Source organism: Mus caroli, unplaced genomic scaffold (assembly GCF_978045245.1).
Source record: "Mus caroli unplaced genomic scaffold, Mus_caroli_1 scaffold_14, whole genome shotgun sequence".
Classification (NCBI taxonomy): domain Eukaryota; kingdom Metazoa; phylum Chordata; class Mammalia; order Rodentia; family Muridae; genus Mus; species Mus caroli.
This window is the reverse complement of record NW_028227269.1, coordinates 21,635,632-21,659,550: the sequence shown is the minus strand read 5'-3', so window position 1 is coordinate 21,659,550 and position 23,919 is coordinate 21,635,632. Positions and strand designations below refer to the sequence as shown.

At 43.3% G+C, this 23,919-nt stretch overlaps 1 protein-coding gene across 2 annotated transcripts in view; it reads left to right on the top strand.

The window, feature by feature from the left end:
• LOC147001198 (uncharacterized) overlaps positions 1-23,919 on the top strand; it is a 50,563-nt gene that overhangs the window by 13,191 nt on the left and 13,453 nt on the right. Inside the window, exons 2-4 of one of the 2 annotated variants that reach the window (XM_085830246.1) lie at positions 5,313-5,439; positions 5,642-5,702; positions 6,999-10,008. In XM_085830246.1, coding sequence (XP_085686372.1) covers positions 5,313-5,439; positions 5,642-5,702; positions 6,999-8,124 — 1,314 coding nt within the window. In that variant the 3' untranslated portion in view covers positions 8,125-10,008. Of the gene's footprint in view, positions 1-5,312; positions 5,440-5,641; positions 5,703-6,998; positions 10,009-23,919 lie in introns of those variants that run through there. The other variant, XM_085830247.1, reaches the window with a different exon arrangement.

Sequence of the window (23,919 nt, the reverse complement as noted above, 5' to 3'; positions counted from 1 at the left end):
TATGGGAGGTTGTTTTTCATCCCTTCCAGCAAAGTTAGCATATCTTCTTTAGACCAGCAATCTTATTTCCAGGTCTGTGGGCAATCTGCTCCTCTATTCACCTTCCAGCTGTTTGGCCACCTCTTTGGTCTCCCTGGCCTGGGAATCCAGGGTTAAGGACACCACACCACAGGGCAGTGCAGCCTCCCTTCTCCCCATTCCATCGTATCCTTCCATGCTCTGAGCCAGGAACCCTTCCCATTTTATCCTGGCTCAGACACTACTCCAACTCCCTGATGTGGTGGCAGGGGTCCTGTAATTGATATGGTTAGATCTTTGGTTTTGGAGTTTTACAACTTTCTCATTTATTATTGTCTCTCTGTCATAGTTGTTTTAACTCAACATTTCAGACTACAGTCATCTGAAGGAGCCTCAGTTGCAGGTGTGCCCTCATCAGAATGGCTGGTTTCTATGTCTCTGAGAGATAGTGTTGATAATTAATATAGGAAGACTCTTCCATGAAGGGTGGCAATATTGGGAAGCAAGTGGACATGGGTTGGATGAGAGAGCTAGGTGAGCATTGTAGCCTCCTGTGGCCATGTGAACTGGGTTCCCCTGAAAGGCAGCCTGGGGCTGAAAGAGATCAAAGGGCAACAAAATAATGAGGCCAAGACAAACCTTTCTGTTCAAAGCCTCTGAAGTTTACTGAGAGTCCCTGCTTATAAAGAGGGTAGGCCCATCATCTGCCAGCCCATTCTTTGTGCCTGGAGCCAGCCCATAGGCGATCTATAGGGCTTGTCTCCAGATAGTCTCCAGGACCTTTCAGCAGGAAGCAGAGTATTGGAGAAGAGCAAATAGAGCCATCAAGGTCAGAAGTCTCTACCCTAGGTGTACTGGCTAGTTTTATGTGTCAACTTGACCAGCTGGAGTTATCACAGAAAAAGGAGCTTCAGTTGAGGAAATGCCTCCATGAGATCCAATTGTAAGGCATTTTCCCCATTAGTGATCAAGGGGGAAAGGCCCCTTGTGGGTGGGACCATCTCTGGGCTGGTAGTCTTGGTTCTATAAGAGAGCAGGCTGAGCAAGCCAGCGGAGGCAAGCCAGTAATGAACATCCCTCCATGGCCTCTGCATCAGCTCCTGCTTTCTGACCTGCTTGAGTTCCAGTCCTGACTTCCTTGGTGATGAACCAGTATTGAAGTGTAAGGCGAATAAACCCTTTCCTCCCCAACTTGCTTCTTGGTCATGATGTTTGTTTAGGAATAGAAACCCTGAGTAAGACACTAGGTAATCTCCTTCTTAATGGCAGCAAGGTCAAAGTCTAGCTCAGCCTGTTTCAAGGCTGAGGGAGGCTACAGAGCATGAGAGAGTGACCAAGCAAGAAAGCAAGGCAGGAAGTAGTGTTTGTCAAATATTTTTGCCTTCATTTTCTAGCTTCAGTTTCTAGTCTGAGCTCGCAGTAGGATGGGCTGTGATCTGACAGAACCGTGTAAAACAAACATTTATTACCTGAGATGCTTCTGCTCAGAGGAAACCATCACAGCAGCAGAGCTGCAAGGTAGAACAACAACAATAACAGCAACAACAGCAATTGTTTCAAAAGCTGATTTTGCTGCTGGACAGAATCTCTGGTCTCTTTTGAAGGAATATGGAAAATATCAGAAATTGAGATGGCAAAAGTCATAGAAAGCTGTACATGGAGCTTAATCGGTTCTTCCTGTAGGGTCTGGAAGATTGGAGTGTTGACAGTAATGCAGCCACACGAAGTTGAGATCATACTATTTCAGTGGAAAATAGACTGAAAACTTTAGGAAGAAGTCATTTGTGTGATATTTTAGCCAAAAAAAAAAAAAAAAAATCTTTGTACTTGGCTTATTCCCTGAAATATTGAGTATTGAGTAAAATTATTGCTTGATTTGTATATTTTTATTCTATTGATATGTTTTTGTTCAATCTTCCTATTTCTTTACTCAATTTACATTCTAATCGGTACAACCACCCCATTCCACCTTCCGAGTCCCTCATCACTGACTCCCTTTTATCTCCCCATGGAGGGTGGGAACCTCTTGAGTATCCCCCAACTATGGCATGTCAAGTCTCTGCAGGGTTAGGCACATCCTTTCCCACTGAGGTCAGACAAAGCAGCCCAGTTAGGGAAACAGTTTGGACAGACAGGAACAGCTTAAGGGACATGCCCTGCTCTGGATGTTGGGGACCCCATGAAGACTGAGCAGCATATCCACTACATATATGGTGGGGGCCTCCGTCCCAGCCTGTGTGTGCTCTTTGGTTGGTGGCTCCATCTCTGAGAGTCTCCTAGGTTCTGGGTTAGTTGACTCTGAGGGTCTTCTCATGGACTTCCTATTCCTACAGAGGCCGTCAATTCTTTCCCCAACTCTTTTAAAATACTCCCTGAGCCCTGTCCAATGTTAGGCTGTGGGTCTCTGCATATGTTTCAGTCAGATGCTGGATGGAGACACTCAGAGGGCAATGATGCTAAGCTACTATCTGCAAGTATAACAAATTATCCTCAGTAATGCCAGCCTTGGTGCTTGCCCAAGAGATGGGTTACCAGTTGGGTCGGGTATAGTTTGGCCATTCCCTCAGTCTCTGTTTCAACTTTGTGCCTGCCTTACTTGCAGACAGAACAAATTTTGGGAGAAAAGGTTTTTGGTTTTTTTGGTGTACTGAACACTTCACTGGTGGTTCTGCCTGACTGCAAGATGTCACCTCTTCATGGTCCATAACTCAATGCTATCTATCTCAGCTAAGATCACTTCCCTAGCCACATTTGTGCCCTCCCATTCATAGTCTCAGGCACATTCTACAGATGTTCCCACCCTAGCCCTGCTCCCTCCCAGCAAGTGCTGATTTTATTTCATTTTCTTGGCTCTCTGTCCTTCCCTTGTCTATTACCACACCTGTTCCTAACACTCCCCTTCTACTTTCTTAACTACTGTCCCATCCAGTTTTCTCCCTTCCATCTGCCTCTTCTGTCTCTTTCATACCCCGTTCTGAGTGAGATTCAACCATGCTCATTTGTGCCTTGTCTCGTTTAGTGTCTTTCTGTCTATGAAGTGCAGTGTGGATATTCTGTAGTTATTGTTATTATTCACTTGTAAGTGAGTACGTACATGCATGTCCTTTTGTGCCTGAGTTACCGCATTCCAGATATTAGTTTCTAATTGTATCCATTTCTCTGTAAAATTCATGATGTCCTTGTTTTTTATACCTAAATAGCATCCCATTTTGTAAATGAAACATGGTTTTTGTGTCCACATTTCAGTTGAGGAACATCTGCATTCTGTCCTGTTTCTAACTGTTATACATAAAGTGGCTGTGAACTTAGTGGAGCAAATGCCCTTGTGGGTATATGCCTATGAAGGTACCCTGAGTGTAACACTTCCTCCTGCTTGCTGTGTTTTAAATTAATGGAAGGAGTATTCACAGTATTTCCTCATCCCAGGATGGAACCTTAAAGAAAACCTGCTGCAAATGTGATCCAAGGGAGGCAGTGTCCATTAATTTAGAAGCCAAACTTCACAGGATCATCCACATTGTGCCGCTTCTGGAAACTGAAAGATGAAAATACCATGGTCATTGATTCTTTCTCTATGGTTTCAGTTTAGCACCACTCCAGCTATCTTTTGACAAAGTCAGGATCCCAGGGAAGACTCTGTGAGAGTTCCTTGCATTTAAGTGGTGAGGTTGATGCTTGAGTTGCATTTTGTGACCACAGGTTGTGGAGAAAACTAACACATTGAGGAATCTGCCATGGAGAGATGCTTACAGGGAGATGAAGTACCCAAACTGAGAGATGTATAAGAAGTTACAGGAAGAGCACCATCTATGCCTTTAGGAATTGAAGTCCAATGTGTTTGAGACAAAGCTATAGGATTTGGTGTTTGCCCTGCTGTTTTTCTTGCCTTTGTCCAATCTTTTCTCTCTATGTGCACATTCCTATCGATTGGAATGGGAGTGGGTATTCAGTGCCATTTTATGTTGGAAAGATATAACTTGCTTTCTGATTTTACAAGATGTGGCTGTCAAGATATTGTCTTGAGTATCAGCAGAGACTTTAGACATTTCAACCATGCAGGAGCCTTTCTAGATTCATCTTGGGGAAGATGAAAGTGTATACACACTCAAAATTTTCCTTTTTCTTTCTTTCATTTTTTGTTTATCCTATAATTTAGATATTCATTATCACCCTGATCACTGTCACTCTAGGTCCCTGCCCACCCAGACTCCCTCCTTCCATTCTCCTCTGTTTCTCCTTTGAGTGGGGTTGGGTCCCCCTGTGTACCCCATGGGCACATAGATTATACTCTGTTTTTTAGAATGGCATATGCTCGTGACATCAATACTGCCTGAGGCTTCAGAGTCATTGGATTCTGAGTGTTGATATTTCCCCAAACTTTTGTGTTTGTTTTGAAATTTTTAAATAAATAGGAGTGTTTTGCCTGTGTGCGTGAATATGAATATCATGTGTGCCTCATCCTTGGTGTTGTTGGAAGGTGGGCTCAGAACTCCTGTTCATAAAGCCATGGGTCACATAAATGCTAGTAATTGACCACCGTTATCTGGAAGACCAGCAAGAGCTTTCCATGGCTGAATTAGCACTCTCTCCTGCCTCATGTTACTTTTTATGTTCAACACTTATATTACTAATATTTTCATCTGTCCATTGGTCCATTAAATGTGCCTTGATTGCTAATAAAGTTTTACTAATGTTGCAGTTTAAAGCGGTACACTTCCTGTTTCTGCTAGATGAGTACAGAAGTGCAGGGAATGTATACTTCTTTGTAGGAGCTGTAGTAAACAACTGAGTTCTTTCTATCATTTTGGTCTCTGTGGTTGATTTTTGCAGTGGAGTAAGGGTCTTAATATGTAAACTTTGCTGTCCTGGAATGTGTTACATAGAACAGACAGGGATCCACCTCAGTGACGTATACCTACCCGTGCCTCTGGGATTAAAGACATGAACAAATACACCCTGCTTGTCCATGATTTTTCTTGTTAGTGATTTTTCTTACAATTTCTGGGATGTGTCCTCAGTACTGTTGATCTGTTTCACCCTACATCTCCCTCTCAATTGGAATTCCTCTCAAAAGTCTTTACCCTATTCATTTAAAATGTTCATAAGCAACACAGGTGAACCTTCAACTCAATTTCCTTTAAAATGTTATGGTACTTAGATTATAACTTCTGTATCAGGAAGTCAGTGGAGGAAGCACCAGAATTACATGAATATATGGTCAAGGAAGCGTACATTTACTTTACAGTGATGTCAGTACCATGCTTTGTGATGTACACATGTATGGGACATTTTAGGATGCAGTGACTTATGATGATGTGCATGTGAACTTCACTGGGGAAGAGTGGAATTTGCTGGATCCTTCCCAGAAGAGTCTCTACAAAGATGTGATGCTGGAGACCTACTGGAACCTCACTGTTATAGGTATGACTGTGAATTTTCTTTTGCTTTTCAAAATAGTGGGAAGACATGTCTCTTGGTGAGTGATGATGCTCTGTTATTTCAATTGAGAACAAGGAAGACTGAGCTGAATAAATAGTGTCCAGTGATGTGAAAATTCACAGTACCTTGAATTTTGCCTTATTTCCAATACTATATCATTCATTTTTCTGGTACTGTCTTTTAGGCTACACTTGGGAAAACCATCATATTGAAAGACATTGTCAAAGTTCAAGAAGAAATGAAAGGTAATTTTCATGTGCAAGCTGATGCAATTATGCCTCTGAGGAAATTTTACTATTTTATGGAAGCTCTAAAGAAAATCAGCAGTGTAAAATGTCAATGCTTCACGTGTAACTATAATTATAATATTCTTTTTTTAAAAGATTTATTTATTTATTATATGTAAGTACACTGTAGCTGTCCTCAGATACTCCAGAAGAGGACATGTGGTTGCCAGGATTTGAACTCAGGACCTTCGGAAGAGCAGTTTGTGCTCTTAACCACTGAGCCATCTCGCCACCCTAATTATAATATTCTTAAAAAAATGTTCTGCCTCGATGTAGTTATCTGATTTATCTATCAAAGCATTCCTCAAGACAAGGAAACATTGCCTTAAGAGATACCGTTATTCAATTTTTACCTCTATTAGACCTATACTGATCTGACAATGTGTATAGACTTACAAGGCTTAGATATTGCACATCGAATAGTGATAAATATATATCCAAAACCTTCTGATAAGCAAATAATCCATGGGAAAGTTGTTGATACTCATATTCTTATAGTGAAATTGATCATTTGTTTAGGGTACAGTTTATGAGAGTCAAGAGTATTGTCATAGGAGAAACCTTAATTCATGTATTACATGTCTATGAGGAACAAAAAGTCAAACAGTGTGGATGCAATGTGGAAACCTTTCATCTGTTATTTTTCTTTTAATGTATATATCATGTGTCACGATGGATGAAAGCCATTTGAGCATAGGGATATTGAAAGAAGCAATGTACTGCTTTCTATCCCAGAGCAGTGAGAAAATATGTCAGATTCTGCCTTTGGTAGACATTGTGAATATGATAAACGTTTGCAATCAATTGGTTTTCTAATTTTACTGGGAACTTCTCCAAGCTCACACTGTACAAAATCTTTATGGGTACTAGGAATTTGGAAATTCTTTTGTTTGTCCTGGTTCACAGTCAAATGTTGTATAATTATGCTACAGGAAAAATTATGAAAGCAATTAGTGTTATAAAGCTTTGAGTTGTTCCATTTTCCTCATATAGATGAAATACATCATGTAAATATCCCATATAAAAAGGATGTTATAAATGTCAGCCATGTAATAACCATCACAGATATCTCGAAAGATGCAAAACAACCCATAATGAGGGAGAACACCATGAACATATATAAAGTGATAAAACCAGATGATCTGGTCCACCTTTATCCTTAGACCAATTTGTAAACTTTATTCATCTTGATGAAATGATTGAACAGGGAAATTAATGTAGTAAACATATCACATGTGCCAATTTTCATTGCAGGTATGTAAGTAATCATAGTGGAGAGAAACTCTATGAATGTAATGAACGTTCTAAAGCCTTTTCATGTCCCAGTCATCTCCAATGTCATAAAAGAAGACAAATTGGAGAGAAAACACATGAACATAACCAATGTGGTAAAGCCTTTCCAACACTCAGTCATCTTCAATATCATAAAAGAACCCATACTGGAGAGAAACCATATGAATGCCATCAATGTGGTCAAGCCTTTAAAAAATGCAGTCATCTCCAATGTCATAAAAGAACACATACTCGAGAGAAACCTCATGAATGTCATCAATGTGGTCAAGCCTTTAAAAAATGCAGTCATCTCCAACATTATAAAAAAACACGTACTGGAGAGAATTCTTATGAATGTCATCAATGTGGTAAAGCGTTTTCAAAACACAGTCTTCTCCAACGTCATAAAAGAACACATACTGGAGAGAAACCCTATGAATGTAATCAATGTGGTAAAGCCTTTTCAAAACACAGTCATCTCCAATATCATAAAAGAACACATACTGGGGAGAAACCCTATGAATGTAATCAATGTGGTAAAGCGTTTTCACAACTCAGTACTCTCCAACGTCATAAAAGAACACATACTGGAGAGAAACCCTATGAATGTAATCAATGTGGTAAAGCGTTTTCACAACACAGTATTCTCCAACGTCATCACAGAACACATACTGGAGAGAAACCCTATGAATGTAATCAATGTGGTAAAGCTTTTGCACTACTCAGTAGTCTCCAATATCATAAAAGAACACATACTGGAGAGAAACCCTATGAATGTAATCAATGTGGTAAAGCCTTTGCACGTCACAGTTATCTCCAATGTCATAAAAGAACACATACTGGAGAGAAACCCTATGAATGTAATCAATGTGGTAAAGCCTTTGCAGGTCACAGTCATCTCCAATGTCATAAAAGAACACATACTGGAGAGAAACCCTATGAATGTAATCAATGTGGTAAAGCCTTTGCAAATTACAATGGTCTCCAGTATCATAAAAGAACACATACTGGAGAGAAACCCTATGAATGTAATCAATGTGGTAAAGCCTTTGCGAGAACCAGTTATCTCCAGTGTCATGAGAGAACACATACTGGAGAGAAATCCTAAGAATGTAATTTGTAAAGCCTTTACATGTCATAGTCATCTTCAACGTCATAAAACTAAACGTACTGGAGAGAAACCATATGAATGTAATCAATGTGGTAAAGTCTTTGCAGGTCACAGTCATCTCCAATATCATAAAAGAACACATACTTTCCTGATATAGCTGTCTCTTGTGAGGCTATTCCAATACCTGGCAAACACAGAAGTGGATGCTCACAGTCATCCATTGGAAGGAACACAGGGCCCTCAATGGAGGAGCCTGAGAAAGTACCCAAGGAGCTGAAGGTGTCTACAACACTGTAGGCAGAACAATAATATAAACTAACCAGTATCCCCCAGAGCTCATGTCTCTAGCTGCATATGTAGCAGAAGATGGCCTAGTCTGCCATCATTGGGAAGAGAGGCTTTTGGTCTTGCAAACTCTATAAGCCCCTGTACAGGGGAATGTCAGGGCTCAGAAGTGGGAGTGGGTGGGTAGTGGATCAGTGCTGGGAGAGTATATAGGGGGACTTTAGGGATAGCTTTTTAAATGTAAATGAAGAAAATATCTAATAAATTTAAATGTAAAAAAAAAACATACTGGAGAGAAACTCTATGAATTTAATCAATGTGGTAAAGCCTTTTCACAATTCAGTCATCTCCTATATCATAAAAGTACACATACTGGAGAGAAACCCTATGAGTGTAATCAATGTGGTAAAACCTTTTCACAAAGTTATTGTCTCTATAATCATAAAGGTGGCACACGCCTTTAATCCCAGCACTTGGGAGGCAGAGGCAGGCGGATTTCTGAGTTCGAGGCCAACCTGGTCTATAGAGTGAGTTCCAGGACAGCCAGGGCTACACAGAAACCCTGTCTCGGAAAAAAAAAAAAAAAAAAAAAGTACCCATATTCGATAGAAACCTCATGAATGTAGTCAGTGTGCTAAAGCCTGTGCATATCCCACTCGTCTTCAAAACGTAAAAGATTCCACACTGGAAAGAAAACTCATAAAAGCAATCAATGTGGTAAAGACTCTTTACAACTCTATAGTCTCCATTATTTTTAAAGAACACATAGAAGACAGAAACCTTAGGAAGGTAATCAGTGTTGTAAAGCATTTGATGTCACGGTCATCTACGATGACATAAAAGATCACATACAAGTGAGAACCCACGTGAATGTTATGAATGTAGTAAAGCCTTTGTATGTCATAGTTCTTTAGGCATACACAAGACAAACCACATGGCAGAGAAACCCCAATTTAAATGTTTGCTTTTCTCAGAGTTTGTTCGGTCATGAGATCTGTTCCTAGCCATTGAAAGGCTGATGGAGAAACCCTCTGAGTACAGTTACTGTGGCAAAGCCTTTGCACAATTTTTTAGTCATCTTCATCATGGAAGAATTTGACCTGGGTAGAAACATTGTGAATCTATTTAGTATGGTGAAGCTTTTTAATTGAGCTTCTTTTTATGTATATTCTTCTTTTTATGAGACTATTCATACTGGAGACAGATGCTATGAATGTCAGCAGTGTGGTAAAGCCTTTACATTGTTGGGTCCACTGAGGTTCAACACAACTCACACTCCAGGACAATGCACAGGATAAGAATTTATTGGGCTGGGTGGTGGTGGTACACTCCTTTAATCCTAGCACTCGGGAGGCAGATGCAGGCAGACTTCTAAGTTCGAGGCCCAACTAGTCTACAGTGTGTTCGAGGACAGCCAGGGCTACACAGAGAAACCTTGTCTGGGGAAAAAAAAAGGAAAAAAAATAAGAATTTATTGGAATTAAGTCACTACTGATCAGTGAGAATCACAAAAGTATACTCAGAAGTGTATCTTCAAACCCTCACTGCCCACATGCAACCTGAGACAGAAAGTTGTATAGCTTTCAAACACAAAAACCTCAAAGTCCTGGGCCAACTTAACAACTACATTTTCTCCCAAATCAAAACTTATTTTTATTGAATGAGTCAATAAATGGTGATTGCTAACTCCTTGTATTTTGTTGTTGTTGTTGCAGCTGCGGGTGGTGTTGGTGTTGGGCTGTGTGTGTGCTTTCCATTCTTTTGTAGACAGTAGATTATTTACTACCCATGTTTTCATGTGTATCCTTAACTTCCTCGGGTTAGATTCTACCTCTATCTCTTTGTGTAGGTCTGTATGTTTGCTTAAATTTGAGTTTATTGTGGACTATCTTAATTTTTTCCATTTACGGTGTAGTCATTTTATTACATATTAAAATCCAGACATCTGTTGTTTCTGCGGCACATGTGTACAAACCCTTCTGGCGTCTACAGACTCCAAGGAGAAGACATCTGTGATCTTAATAGATCTTCCTTTATGTTTTTCCTGGCTTTTTACCTTTGCAGCTCTTAGTATTCTTTCCTTGAACTGTATGTTTTGATTATTACACAGGGAAGAGACTTTATTCTTTTGGTCCCTTCTGTTTGGTGTTTTGATGATTCTTGTGCTTTCTTTAGGTTAGGAAGTTTTTCTTCTAGGATTTGGTTGTCAATACTTTCTGAGACTTTGAGGAGGATTTTCCTTCCTCTCTCCCTAAGTATTCTTATGTTTAGTCCTTTTACAGTGTCCTGGATTTCCATGATATTTTATATCAGGAAGATTTAGACTTAACATTTTCACTGTCTGATTTACCCATTCCTTCTATTGCTTATTCAATGATTGAGATATTTCTTCCATGTCTGTGTTCTGTGGGTGAACCTTGCCTCTGTAGTTCCTTTTTGCAGTCCTAAATTTTATTTCCACTATTTCCTAAGTTTTAGTTTTCTTTTTTGCTTCTATTTCCACTTTTATGTATTGAATAGTTTTGTTTACTTCACCCGTTGGTGTGTTCTTTCTTGGCTTTATTTATAGGAATTTTGGCTTCCTCTACTTTTTGGTTTGTGTTATCCTGGCCTTCTTTTTGGCATTCATTGATTTTTCTACATTTTTTTTTTTGTGTGTTTTCCTGGATTTCTCTAAGTGATTTGGTCATTTCCTCTTTAAGGAACTCTGTCATCTCCATACATTTGGGGTTAGAGTGTTTTTCTTGTAATTTAGCTTTGTTGGAATATTTAAGACCTTCTTTGACAATATAAATGAGCTCAGAGTCATTAGCCAGAGAGTGATAAATGCTGGTCCTTATTACATTATCGAGTACCAACGTCATGGAATGGAATGGCGCTATATATATATAAGCTAAGTATTCAGCTTAGATTTAACCCGATGTGTGATTTATCCCAAGGTTGTTCTTTCTCCTTACACTGGACGGGTAGCCAAGTGAGGCACTTTTTGTGAGACACCTGGGTTTTTTTTTTGTTTGTTTGTTTTTTTGTTTTTTTTTTTTTTTTCGAGACAGGGTTTCTCTGTGTAGCTCTGGCTGTCCTGGAACTCACTTTGTAGACCAGGCTGGCCTCGAACTCAGAGATCCGCCTGCCTCTGCCTCCCAAGTGCTGGGATTAAAGGCATGCGCCACCATGCCCGGCTGAGACACCTGTTATCACTAACCTTGGAGTCACCATTAAAAAAAAAGACCTGATGGTGATAGGGTAAGCGACTTTGTAATTTTCCAGCATGTATTTATTCATGTCTTGTGAATGAAGACAGACCAGATTGATAGATATGTAAATTGGGGACTTTAGCTTGGCCCAAGCAATATTGAATTTCTTACTTTGGAGATATGTCCAATGCTCTTTCAGGGTTTAGTCAGCTCAGATGATTGTGACACAGGCCATTGGCTGTAGTTGTGTGTCATGTTACAGATCACAGCAACTGATATTGCACACAGGAGCAAGGTCAAAGAGTATTGAATTAATGCCATTTTTTTTCTGCCAGATAACATATATATATATGTATGTATATTCAATTACGTTTCATTTTTCCTTCTTTAATTAATTTTTTTATTTATTTAAGTACATTCTGCTTCTGTCCCATTGTGGACAGAGAGATAAGGCAGTCCTCTGCTACATATGTGCCTGTGGCAATGAGCCAGACTCTGGATGCTCCTTGGTTTTTGGCTGGGAGGTCTGAAGTGTCCAGGTTAGCTCACAGTTTTGTTCTTATTGGGTTGCCATCTTCCTCACTCCCTTAAGTCAGTACAGTGACCTGTCCTTATGTAACATTTCAACCTACAACAATATATTGATATATCGATCTACATATTTTTATATCTATTCATCTATATATGTATATACCATCTATATATCTTAATCAGTACAGTCAATACAGTGACCTGTCCTTATGTAACATTTCAACCTACAACAATATATCGATATAGCGATCTACATATTTCTATATCTATCTATTCATCTATATATCCATATAACATCTATATATCTTCAATCTATACATCTATATATCTCTATATCACCTATTAATCTACATAAGTACATATCTATATGTATATATCTATACACCTATACATCTATCTATATATCAATAAATATATATATCAATATATTATCTATAAATCTATATATCTATAAATCTTTATATAAAATGTATATTTCTAAAATTTATATATATATATATACATAGTATTATTTCATTTTATTTCTTATTATTAGATTATTATCATTTATTTTTCTCTTATTCATATTATTATTATTATTTCATACATCTATAATTTATGTGGTGGTAAGAAATCCACAAGTAATATTTACCACAACAAGTTGGCTGTAAAAACAGCTTGTGCCCAATGACTGAAATGCAATTGAAAGTAAGATGTGGTTTTACACACTTGTAACCTCAGAACCCAACAGACAAAACAGAAACATGGCCAACAGTCATTTTCTTGGGATACAGAAAGAACGTCCTCTTGGGTCTCTGCTAATAAGGTCACACATACTACATACGTACATTAACACATACACACACACCACACGTATAAACATACATGTACCACACATACACCAAGCACACACACATAAACACAATATACACACCATACACATGCCCCCACAAAAACACGCACATAATACCATATACTTATATTCACACACATACACCACACATACACATGCACACACACCATGTACAGTAACACACATACACACACCACACATACCCCCACACAGTCACATACATACCACATAGATACATTCACATATATACACATACACCACACATACACATGCACACATACCACATACTTACAATCACACACATACACACACACATACACCACACAGCACATGCACACAAACACCATATACATACATTCACAGGCATACATACAAACACACCACACATACCTCCCTTTTTGATTCTGCTTCATTTTGCTTAACAATGATTTCTAGTTCCTTCTGTTTCTGTGCAAGTATCATGATTTCACTTTTCTTCCTGACTGCATGAAATCATGTCATGTGTACTCTGTAATCAATTTGGTTAACAAGGGTTAACACATAAAGCAGGGCCTGGGCTGAGGAATTTGCATTGTGGGTGTTCCACTTAGCCAAGAGTGACATGGCATGTCCCAGAGTCTCTTCTCCCTCAGTGAGCCCCTTGGAGCATGGCTCTTGACCAAGGTTGTGGGGAAGGCAGGATGAGGAAATCAGTAGCTGACATTGTTTGTATACCTACTTGTCTGGTGATTTCTGCTGCAACCACCAGGTTGTGTGTCTGATGACCTTCCACAGGTTCCACCATCTGCCTGCACTTTGACCCCATGAATGTCAAATCAAAACTCCTGGAACCTATTGAATCTGGGGGCTTTGAAACACTTTGAGAAAATATGGACAAGGTAGAGCACGGGGTATCTGAGGTCAGTGAAGCTGGTCTGTATACATTGTAGAAGACATGCATCTGTGAACCCAGAACATGCAGCTCAAAGCATGAATGCTGTGTAGGCTGTAGACCGAGTGAGGACAATGATTGTCCATGCTACAGATGCCCCATTCTGGTGGAGGGTGTTGACCAGATTGGCCCTGGGAATGTCTCTGTGCCTGTCTCTCAATGTTTCTATGAACCTAAAACTGCTCTAAAATAAAGTCAGTTAAAAATACATATGGGACCCAAGGAGCTGAAGGGGTTTGAAGCCCCATAGGAGAAACACCAATATGAACCAACCAGTACCCCCCAGAGCTCCCTGGGACTAAACCACCAACCAAAAAGAATCCCAAGGCTCCAGTTGCATATGTAGCAGAGGATGGCCTAGTCAGTCATCAATGGGAGGAGAGGCCCTTGGTCCTGTGATGGTGCTATGCTCTAGTATAGGGGAATGCCTGGACCAGGAAGCTGGAGTGTGTAGGTTGGGGAGCATAGGTAGTAGGGGAAGTGATAGGTGATTTTCAAAGGGGAAACGTGAAAGGTGATAATATTTGAAATGTAAATAGTGAAAATATCTAATAAAAATACATATGGGGACTGGTGGGGTGGGTCCCTGCTTAAGAGTTCTTACTGTTCTTTGAGCAGACCCTAGTTCAGTTCCTCCCATCTTGAGAGGCTCACAATCACTGATAACTCCAGCTCTGAGGGATCGGGTGCCCTCTTCAGGCCTCCACGGGTACCTGTACTAACGTGCATATTCCCACCCTAATGTGCACATATCTGTTAGGGAAGTGCATGGCTTTTCTAGTCTAGATCTTGGATTTTTGGTCTGAGTCTGAATTCAGGGGTAGTCCTTTGTAAAGCACTGAGTATTGAGTGCCTGCTTTGTTTATAGCTCCTGGCTACGCATTGATGCAAGGTAATGAATGAAGTGATGCCCTCTTGACTTCATGGTGTCCAGTCAACCTGGCTGGGTGGGAGGAGGGCAGACACAGTCCCCACCCCTACCCCCAGTCTGCAGAGCAAGGGAAGTCCTAGGTCCTCCTGCTCTTTAGAACAGGCTCTGGGGCAAACCAGTGCTTGGTTCAGTAAGAACATTGCAAGTATGATCATTGCTGTGAATGGAGAGACTCTGCACCATAAGGGGAAACTGAGACAGTGCTGTAGCCTAGGAAGAGAAGTTGTGCTCGGGTGACAGGACTTTCAGGTCCCATACTGACTTCCACTTAGCTCTTGAGTCAATTACTAGCCTCCCTGTGAGCCCCATTTTCCCTCTCAAGGAAATGGAGGTAACAGAGGGCCTCCTTCCTTGGTCTGTCCTCAGGATCTCAGGGGACAATAACAGTTCTGAGTAAGGTACAAGACTATTTAGGAACAGTCCCATAATACTGTTCACTGGGAAGAGGCCTCCAGTCCCCATGTGGGCAGCAGACAGGGATGTAAGAGATGGCCTTCAGAGCTGGCTCTACAGGGGGCTAAGTTATATTCATGATGCTGATTGTGTGTATCTTTGCCCAGATTGGTGACGGTAGTGTGCTGTCTGTGTTGGGATATATTTTTACTCCATGTGTACATTTTCTATGTGCCATTTTCTGAGCCAGGGAAGCATGTCTGGACAATATGGGCTTTGAGGAAAAGGTCTGGCTGGGATCAGCCCCAGTAAGGTCCAGAGCAGGACCTTGGATGCTCCTTGGAGTCTTCCCAAGCCCAGCCAGGATGCTCCATCAACCATCCTAATGACCAGAAGGGAAAAGGTCCAGGAGCAACACACAGCTGCATCTGGATAGCCCAGTCACCAGTTGAGTTATAATTAATATTCTGAGTCCAGAGAGCCATGGCTATGACCGTCACCCACACTGGCTTTGTGACAATGTTATTGCAGCTGAGGGTGACCAGTATCTCACCAGGCTTCTGTTAATGGGGGATCATAGGAATTATATGCACACACACACAAACACACACATAGAACATGCATACACAAATGCACACATGGTACATACGTGCATACACATGTAAACACACACACAATCAGCTTTGTTTGGGTACTTGGGACAAGTGAAGGGATGTTGTGAGCTCACCCAGGTGCCAGTGCCCTATGTGACCTGTGGTCTTCTTTTCCACGGGCGTGGTCTAACAGCTTGTCGAGCCTGTGCATCATCCCCCAGTGGTTCTGATCCCTGTTCTGCCTTGGCCTCCACTTGACCCTAGATAAGTCACCTCAAAGCCAATAGGCCTGCAGAGCATTAGAGCTATGGATTAAAGGGATTCCATTTGTAGATACTGTGGGGACAGCCTCTTCAGTGATCTCAGAGGAGGTCTGGAAACTGAGGCTGAGAGGTAAGAAGAACCCTGTAAGTACCAGGATGAACCATGAGGCCAGCATCACCACCATTGTTTCAGAGATTGTGCATGTGTCATGGTTCTTTCTAATCCCAATGGCTACTACCTCAAGAGGTCTGCAAGATGCAGAGGCAAATGCCAAGCAGTACTTCTCTCCCTGGCTTCTGGTAAATGCAGCTAATTCCCTAGAGACTTAGACCAGCAGTTCCCAGCAGACTGGGAGTGGCTGGGTCTCCCTCACCCCTACCCCCAGCCCAAGACACCCTTGCTCCTACAGCATTCATAGAGGGAATTTCATGGCACAGGGTGTCCTCAGGACTTCCTGTGGGTGGAGTTCCTTTCTGGCCTTCATCTCCTGGAGGGAGAGGATATCTCCTGCTGCCTTTTTCTTCACTCCCCCACATTCCATAGACACTCTGTCCAGGTTGTCAGGGAGTCTGAAGGAGATACCCAGAAAGAGGCCCTTGTCCTTGGAAAGAGGGTCTTTGGGTCTCCTCAATCAAAAATAGACACAATGGAATATCGTGTGCAGTGCTGGGGATAAAGAGAGCAGTTCCTGAGTCTATATGACTGAATGTCACCTGCATACATGCCTCCAGGCCCCAGGGTCCTCGACTCCAGATGCCATCCATGCACAAGTGTATGGTAGGGTCCATTCAAGCCTGGAAACTGATGTCTGGAAGCTGGAGCAGACAAAGAGGTCAGAGGAGTACAAGGTCTAGCCTATAGTGCCTCTTCTCATCCTGAGGCCCTTGGATGCTTTGGTGTACACAAAGTGACTCCTCTGTAGCCACACACACCTCGGCACTGAATGAGGAGAGTCTGGGTCAGACAGTTCTTAATCTTATGTCAGAACTTTGCTATGGGGTCAGAAGTCAGAGGATGATCAGTAGAAAGATCTCTCTGATGATGGGCACCTCCTCCATTCCCACCCACCTGCCTGTGCATGAAAGCATGTATAAGTCTGGGGCACAGCCTGTTGCCAGCTGTCCACTTTGGCACGCCATATGGCTGTGCTCAGCATGTATTGAGAATATGCTCTGTCCCCAGTGAGCTTGAGGTCTCTGGCTTCTAATGGCAAAGAAAAGCAAAGTAAAGCCTGGGCCTTGAACTCATTATAATATTGGGAAAAGTAAAGCTGGAGAGAGGTTAGGCTTAGAAGGTTGTGTGTAGAGGCTTCCCTTTTTGACAAAGTATTCCAGGAGGTAAGAGATGTGAGCTCGGAGAGAGCCTGAAGAAGGTGTGGGAGCAAAGGCCCAGTGGCAGCCATCAGGATGGAAACAGAAGCAGTGGAGATATTCGTAGCCAGAGAAGATGGGAAGATGGGTCAGACTGATGGGGTTGCAATGAGTCACAGCCTATAGCTCACAGCTCAGCATATACTGAGTGACAACTCAGTGGTTGTAGGTAATGACCTGTTCCCTCCCTCCCTAATTTCCCCACATGTTCCTGCTCTCTCTGTGTCATAGTGACTCACCTCTGAGCACACTGAGGCTTCCTCTGAGCATCCATCTTTCCTGTCCACCAGTCAGCATCTTCTCCATCTGCCCAAGGTTAGGGTCATTCGCTCAGCACACCTTCAGGCCAAGTCCATGCATAGTTGGTAAAGGTGGCTGGATGGATGAATGAGCAAAGGACTCATATTCCTGTGTGTAAGAATAGCGAGCTCCCAGGGGGGATATCTACCGGAGTCCTATGTGGTACTCTAAGGAGTCCTCCTTCTAACAGCTTTTCCTCCTGGGCTCTCACTGGAGCCAGGAGGGATGGGAGCCTCTGAGTAGTCAGTGAGGTAACACATCTCTGTGTAGGTGAAGGGGTGTTTGGGTGTGTGTGTGTATCTGTAAACTTTGCAATATGTATGGTATGAAGTGTGAGCCACTGCCTGAGGGTCCCTAACCCTCACACTCCTATTCCCAAACAGTAGGCATGGACTTCCCAGGATACCTGCTGCCATGAGAGAAGGGGCCTTCCTCCTCCTGAAACCCAACCCCTGTGTCTGGCAAGCCCTTGGTTCTTGGACCCCTGTACTAGACCTGCCCCTCAGAAACAGGAGCCTCTGTGCTCCCTGCCCTGATGTTTCCCTGGCTACATCCTTCCTTCCCTCCCCTCATTTCCTCTTTGAAGTATAGGAGTAAGACATCACTGGTCCTACCCAGGGATGCTTCCAGATCACAGTGACCCTAGGCTCTTTACCAGCGCAGAACACGGTTTTTAATGCCACTGCGCTAGGTGTGACCTGCAAGAGAAGCCTTTCAGGTCATTGGCTTCCCTCCTCACAGGGTGCTGTACTCAGATGGAGCTCATTGAGGAAGCCTGTGGTCTTTCACAGTAAAAGTCCTCCAATGTCCCCACTGAGCATTTGCCTGGTGGTTCAGTTTGTCTCTGTCTCCTCATAGCTTCTGTTTCCCTTCCTTTCATAGAAATAGGCTGTAAACGCCACACACAGGGACCTTCACTCTTGGTTTACAGCTAAGGAGACAGGACTCAAAGAAATCAAGGTAGCAAGAACATATGGCTAGAAGGGAAGGCTGTAGGCAGGGATTGACCCAGGGACCACCAAATCTGCATGTCCCATTGAAGCCTGACACAGTAAACTACAGCTCCTTTTAGAGAGGGACACACATAGGCTCAGTCAGGAGCATTGAGAGATATTCTACCCTGTTCTATGCTAGGCCTGGCTCAGCTCCCTTGGGTTACTGCTGGACCCTCCAAGGAGTGTTGGGTGCTGGCCACTGGCCAGGGCAGCCTGAGTCATTGACCACGCAGAACCAGTCCTAGAGGCCCCATGCCATTCCCCTGGCTACTGGGGGAAAGGCCATTCCTGGCTTCTTGGCCTGCAGCATCAGAACACAGTTGATATGACCTGTCATCCCAGCCAATCAGGAGTCCATGTGTGAGTCATTTCATAGCTGTCTCAGGGATCCCAAAAAACCTGCTGCATCAAGCCTGGGGCCAATGTGCTAACCTGAGCCTGGGTGCTGAGCAGCAAGGCAGAGAAGCCTATTCTGACTCCATCCCACCAGGACTGACTGCACAAGACGTCCATCTGTAGAGGGACTTGGGGAACGAATTGGAGGCCTCTGCCCTCTCCTGCTTGTAGCAATGTCTTACATATCCTTCAAAAGAGCACTTAAGGCATGCTGTGCTCCAGTAATTTCAGCAGACTGAGGAGTGTCTTGAGTTCAAGGCTGGCTTGGGCTGAATAGAAAGACTCTATCATAGCCAGATGGTGGTGAGGCTCTCCTTTAATCCCAGTACTCATGAGGCAGAGGTAGATGGATCTGTGTGAGTTCCAAGCCAGCCTGGTCTACAGAGCAAGTTTCAGGACAGCCAGGGCTACACAGAGAAACCTTGTTTCAAAAAAAAAAGACTCTGTCACAGGAAAACGGGAGGGGGAGGGAGAGGAGGGAAGATAGGCTGGAGTTGGCTACAACTGTTGGTAGAATGCTTGCCAAAGATTCACTGAAGTCTAAAGTCTATCCCTAAGTGCACCACAAAATGCATGCAGTGGTGCATGGCTCTAACCCCAGCCCTTGGGAAACCGAGGCAGGAGGATCAGGAGTTCAAGTCATCGTCCTTTACATAATGAGTTCAGTGTCCAGCCTGGGATACATGAGACCCTGTCTCAAAACCACAGGGTGTGGACTCAGCCCACAGGAAGAAGACTATTTGTATAACACAGGTGTCTGTTCCTCTGGCTCAGCCTTGAGCTTCTACTGTGAAGTCGAGCATCGATTGTGTCCTGAGATTTTTGACTTGCTAATTCCCCAAGATTTCCGTAAAGCTGGACATTAGGTGAGGAACGTGAGGGCCTGGATCTGCCCTGCCTTTCATGTCTTTCCAGCTATCCCCATTGCCACTTCCTAGTCTGCTTGGGTTGGTCATCTTGGTTGTGCTCCATGTTAGCTGGCCAACCTCTGTCCCTGTGGGGATACTATCACTTCCTCATTGGGCAGCTGTTGTGTGCTGCAGGGCAGTGAGTTCTCCTTAGCTCTGGCCCTGGCACACATCCACACATTGCTTTTTGCTTTCCCCTCCTCCACCGCAGGGAACTAGCTGCACAGATGTCCTGCTGGTCCCATACAGATGCAGAGGCCTGTAAAAGGTCTGGTCTGGTGATGAGCATCTTTGATGATAATGACCTCTTGGGAAGGAACAAGAAGCCTTACTTGGGACCCCATAGCTGGTTTGTTGTCCAAAAGGAGGGACATCAGCATCTGGGAAGTGAACAGCCCCTAGTGTGACACATTCCTGCGTGTCCATTCTACTGTCACTATTGTGCCAGAATGGAGCTTTCTAGAAGACTAATTCACCCATATCCATCACATTCCTTCCTGAGTCCCTAACCCTGGAGGTCACAAAGTGTTTCAATCTTCAGGATAGGAAGAGTCTCTTGGGCCTCATGCTGAGCCTCTGAAATGTCATGCAGCCCTGACTCACAGTTATAAACAGTGTGTGTACCCTGCCTTGTTTGGGGGCACTGTGGGGGTTCACGGTGGCAAAGTATTAAATATAGAAATGCAGTGCCCAACAGTCTGAGAGGTGGAGTGTTCCCTGTGTGTAAGTATGAGGACCTGGGTTCAGATCCCCAGCATCCAAGTAAAGAGACACATATGTCCTTGTTTGCTGTGACCCTGGCACTGTGGGATAGAGACAACAGGAACCAATTCTAGGGTAGTTCTGGCTGGCTAGTCTACACAAAATGGTGAATAGTACTCTCTGGGTTCATTGAGAGGCCCTGACTCAAAAACAGGGGCAGGACTCTGAGGCCTGTAGACCTGGCTCTGCGCTTACAAACAAGTAGTACTGTGAATTCACTTCACAGCGCCCACATCTGGTTCTGTGAGTCACCAGTAACTTCAGTTGCAGAGCCCTGACTTCTTCCCACCTCTCTAAGCATACATACACACAGACATACAAGTGAATAGAAATTTAAAAATCTTTTTTAAAACGAAAATATAGCTGGGCAGTGGCAGCACACAATTTCAATCACAGCATTCATGAAGCAGAGGCAATTGGGTCTCTGTGAGTTTGAGGCCAGCCTTGTCTACAGAGTGAGTTCCAGGATAGCCAGGGCTACACAGAGAAACCCTGTCTTGGGAGAAGTGCAGAGTAAAGAAAAGCAAAAAGAAGGAAAAAACATTCTCTTGTCAACCTCTGTATCCTGCATGGGAAAGCATGCATGTGTGTATGTGTATAAGGGTGCATGTGTATGTGTATAAAGGTGCATATGTGTGTGTGCATGAGGGTGCATGTGTGTGTGCATGAGGGTGTGTGTGATGGTTTGTATATGCTCAGCCCAGGGATTGGCACTATTAGAAGGCGTGGTACTTTTGGAGTAAGTGTGGCCTTGTGGGAGTAGGCATGTCACTGTGGGTGTGGGCTTTAAGACCCTCGTCCTAGCTGCCTGGAAGTCAGTATTCTGCTAGCAGCTTTCAGATGAAGATGTAGAACTCTCAGTTCCTTCTGCGCCATGCCTGCCTGGATGATGCCATGTTCCCTCCTTGATGATAATGGACTGAACCTCTGAACCTGTAAGCTAGCCCCAATGAAATGCTGTCCTTTGTAAGAGTTGCCGTGCTCATGGTGTCTGTTCATAGCAGGAAAAATCTAACTAATATAGTTTGTAACATACACACACACATGCCTGCACACACACACACACACACACAAGAGAAGAGAAGAGAAGAGAAGAGAAGAGAAGAGAAGAGAAGAGAAGAAAAGAAAAGAGAAGAAAAGAGAAGAAAAGAGAAGAAAAGAGAAAAAAAGAGAAGAAAAGAGAAGAGGAGAAGGGAATTCAGTACCTGGTCTGAGAAAGTGCTCTAAACAAAACAGGACCAGAGTCTGAAGGTAGATGAGAATTGATGCTAATCCTAGAGGCCTCTTCCAAGAGAAGCACATACACCCAAGGACTGACCCTCTCTGAAACAGACAGCAAGAAGGGCTGAGAGGTGGAGGATCTGCAGATGCAGAGACCCTGGGGCTGAAACATATTTACCAGGGCCCAAAGAGGGGAAAAACACAGTAATGATGTCCCAAAAGTGTAAGTCTTAAGAGAAGGTCAGAAATTCCATTCGGGATGTTGGGGAGAGTGACCATGGAGTCTGGGAAATCCACCCCCAAGGAGTGGTGGGATGTTTGTGTCTGAGCAGCCTGCAGGGTGTGAGTAGGAGCTTCCTGGGTGACTGGAGTTGGTGTGACCCAGATGAGCCTAGCTTGGTGAGGAGAGTCACCCACATGGCTCCCATCCTGTTACAGTAGCTTTTTCTGTTAATAAAAAGTTCTTGGGGATTTCCTGTTCTTTTCTCCACCTTCTCTGGTTCCCCAACTCTTGTGGGGCCTCTCGTGCTTGGGAAAGAGCAGAGGGAGAGAGGTCTGTCAGTGTAGGGTGAGGCTTTCCATGCAGCCTTGCCAGCTGCCCCTCTTTCTCCTTTTACATTGCACTTTTACCTTGTTGCTTAAGTTTTATGCATATGGATTAGTTTGTGTGTGGTGGGCAAGTGATCCAGTGAATGTAGGTCAGAGGACACAACCTCTGGGATTCAGTTCTCTCCTCCTACCACGTGAGTTCTCAGGTGTAAACTCAAGTCATCAGGCTTGGTGCCTGGTGCCTTTTCCCAGGGAGTTATTTCAATGGCTCTGCTGCCTTTTTTTAAAACAGTCATTTAGGCTCTGGGGAATTGGGAGTGTGCGCTCCTGGAATGTGGCTTGGGAGTCAGGATGGTTTTGCAGTGACTAGTACTGTGACATGGGATCTATGGTTCAGATGGCAGGCTGAGGTTGCAGTAACATTCTAGTCTCCCTCCCATAGATCTCACTGCGTGACTGGCTGTTGTCCCACTCAGAAGAGGAGGGTACCTCTCTCACTGTAGCCTCTGCCTCCCTGGCTGGACTCAGGCTTCTGGTCCCTTATAGCTGGCTTCTCCAGAGAGGTCCAAGGTAGCCCTTGCAGGATAGGTCTGTGGACCTGAGGAGGACTGTGGGATGGCAACACATTATCTCTCACTCCTGGTATCAGTGAGTAAAGTGATGTCATAGGATGCTAATTGCTGTGAATAGGATCCCTGTGTGGTGGCATCAGCTCCAGAGTCCTTGGTATTGCCCAGCGCTGTCCAAGAAATATGATGACATTCATATATAATATGAGATTTTCCTACAACCACATGGAAAGAGATAAGAGAAACGGGGTGAACAATGTCCACAGCCTTTGAATTTAACCCATTGTATTCCAAGCAGGCCCAATAACTGTGTATTTTACCCTAAGGACTTACTTAGTTTGGACTAGTGGTTCTCAAACTTCTAATGCTGTGACCCTTTAATGCAGTTCCTCATGTCATGGTCACCCCACCCAAAAAATTATTTTTATTGCTACTTCATAACTGTAAATTTTGTTATTGTTACAAATTGTAATATAGATATGTGCTTTCTGATAGTTTTAGGCAACCCCTATGAAGAGTCCTGCAATCCCCAAGGAGTTGGGACCCACCCATTGAGAAGCTCTGGTTTAGACCTACTATGGTTTCTTGCCTAGTTTAGAAATTGAAAGGGGTGTGTGCAGAGGGCTAGGGAATCTGCCAGCCTTTGCCCTCTAGTGTCTGTCCAGCCTCAGTGCAGCTTGTGTGGCTCCAGGTGCATCTCCTTCAGGTGATGGCCTTCTGCAGAGGGCTGCACTGAAGTGGAGGCTAAGGCTGTTTGAGTTTCACCTA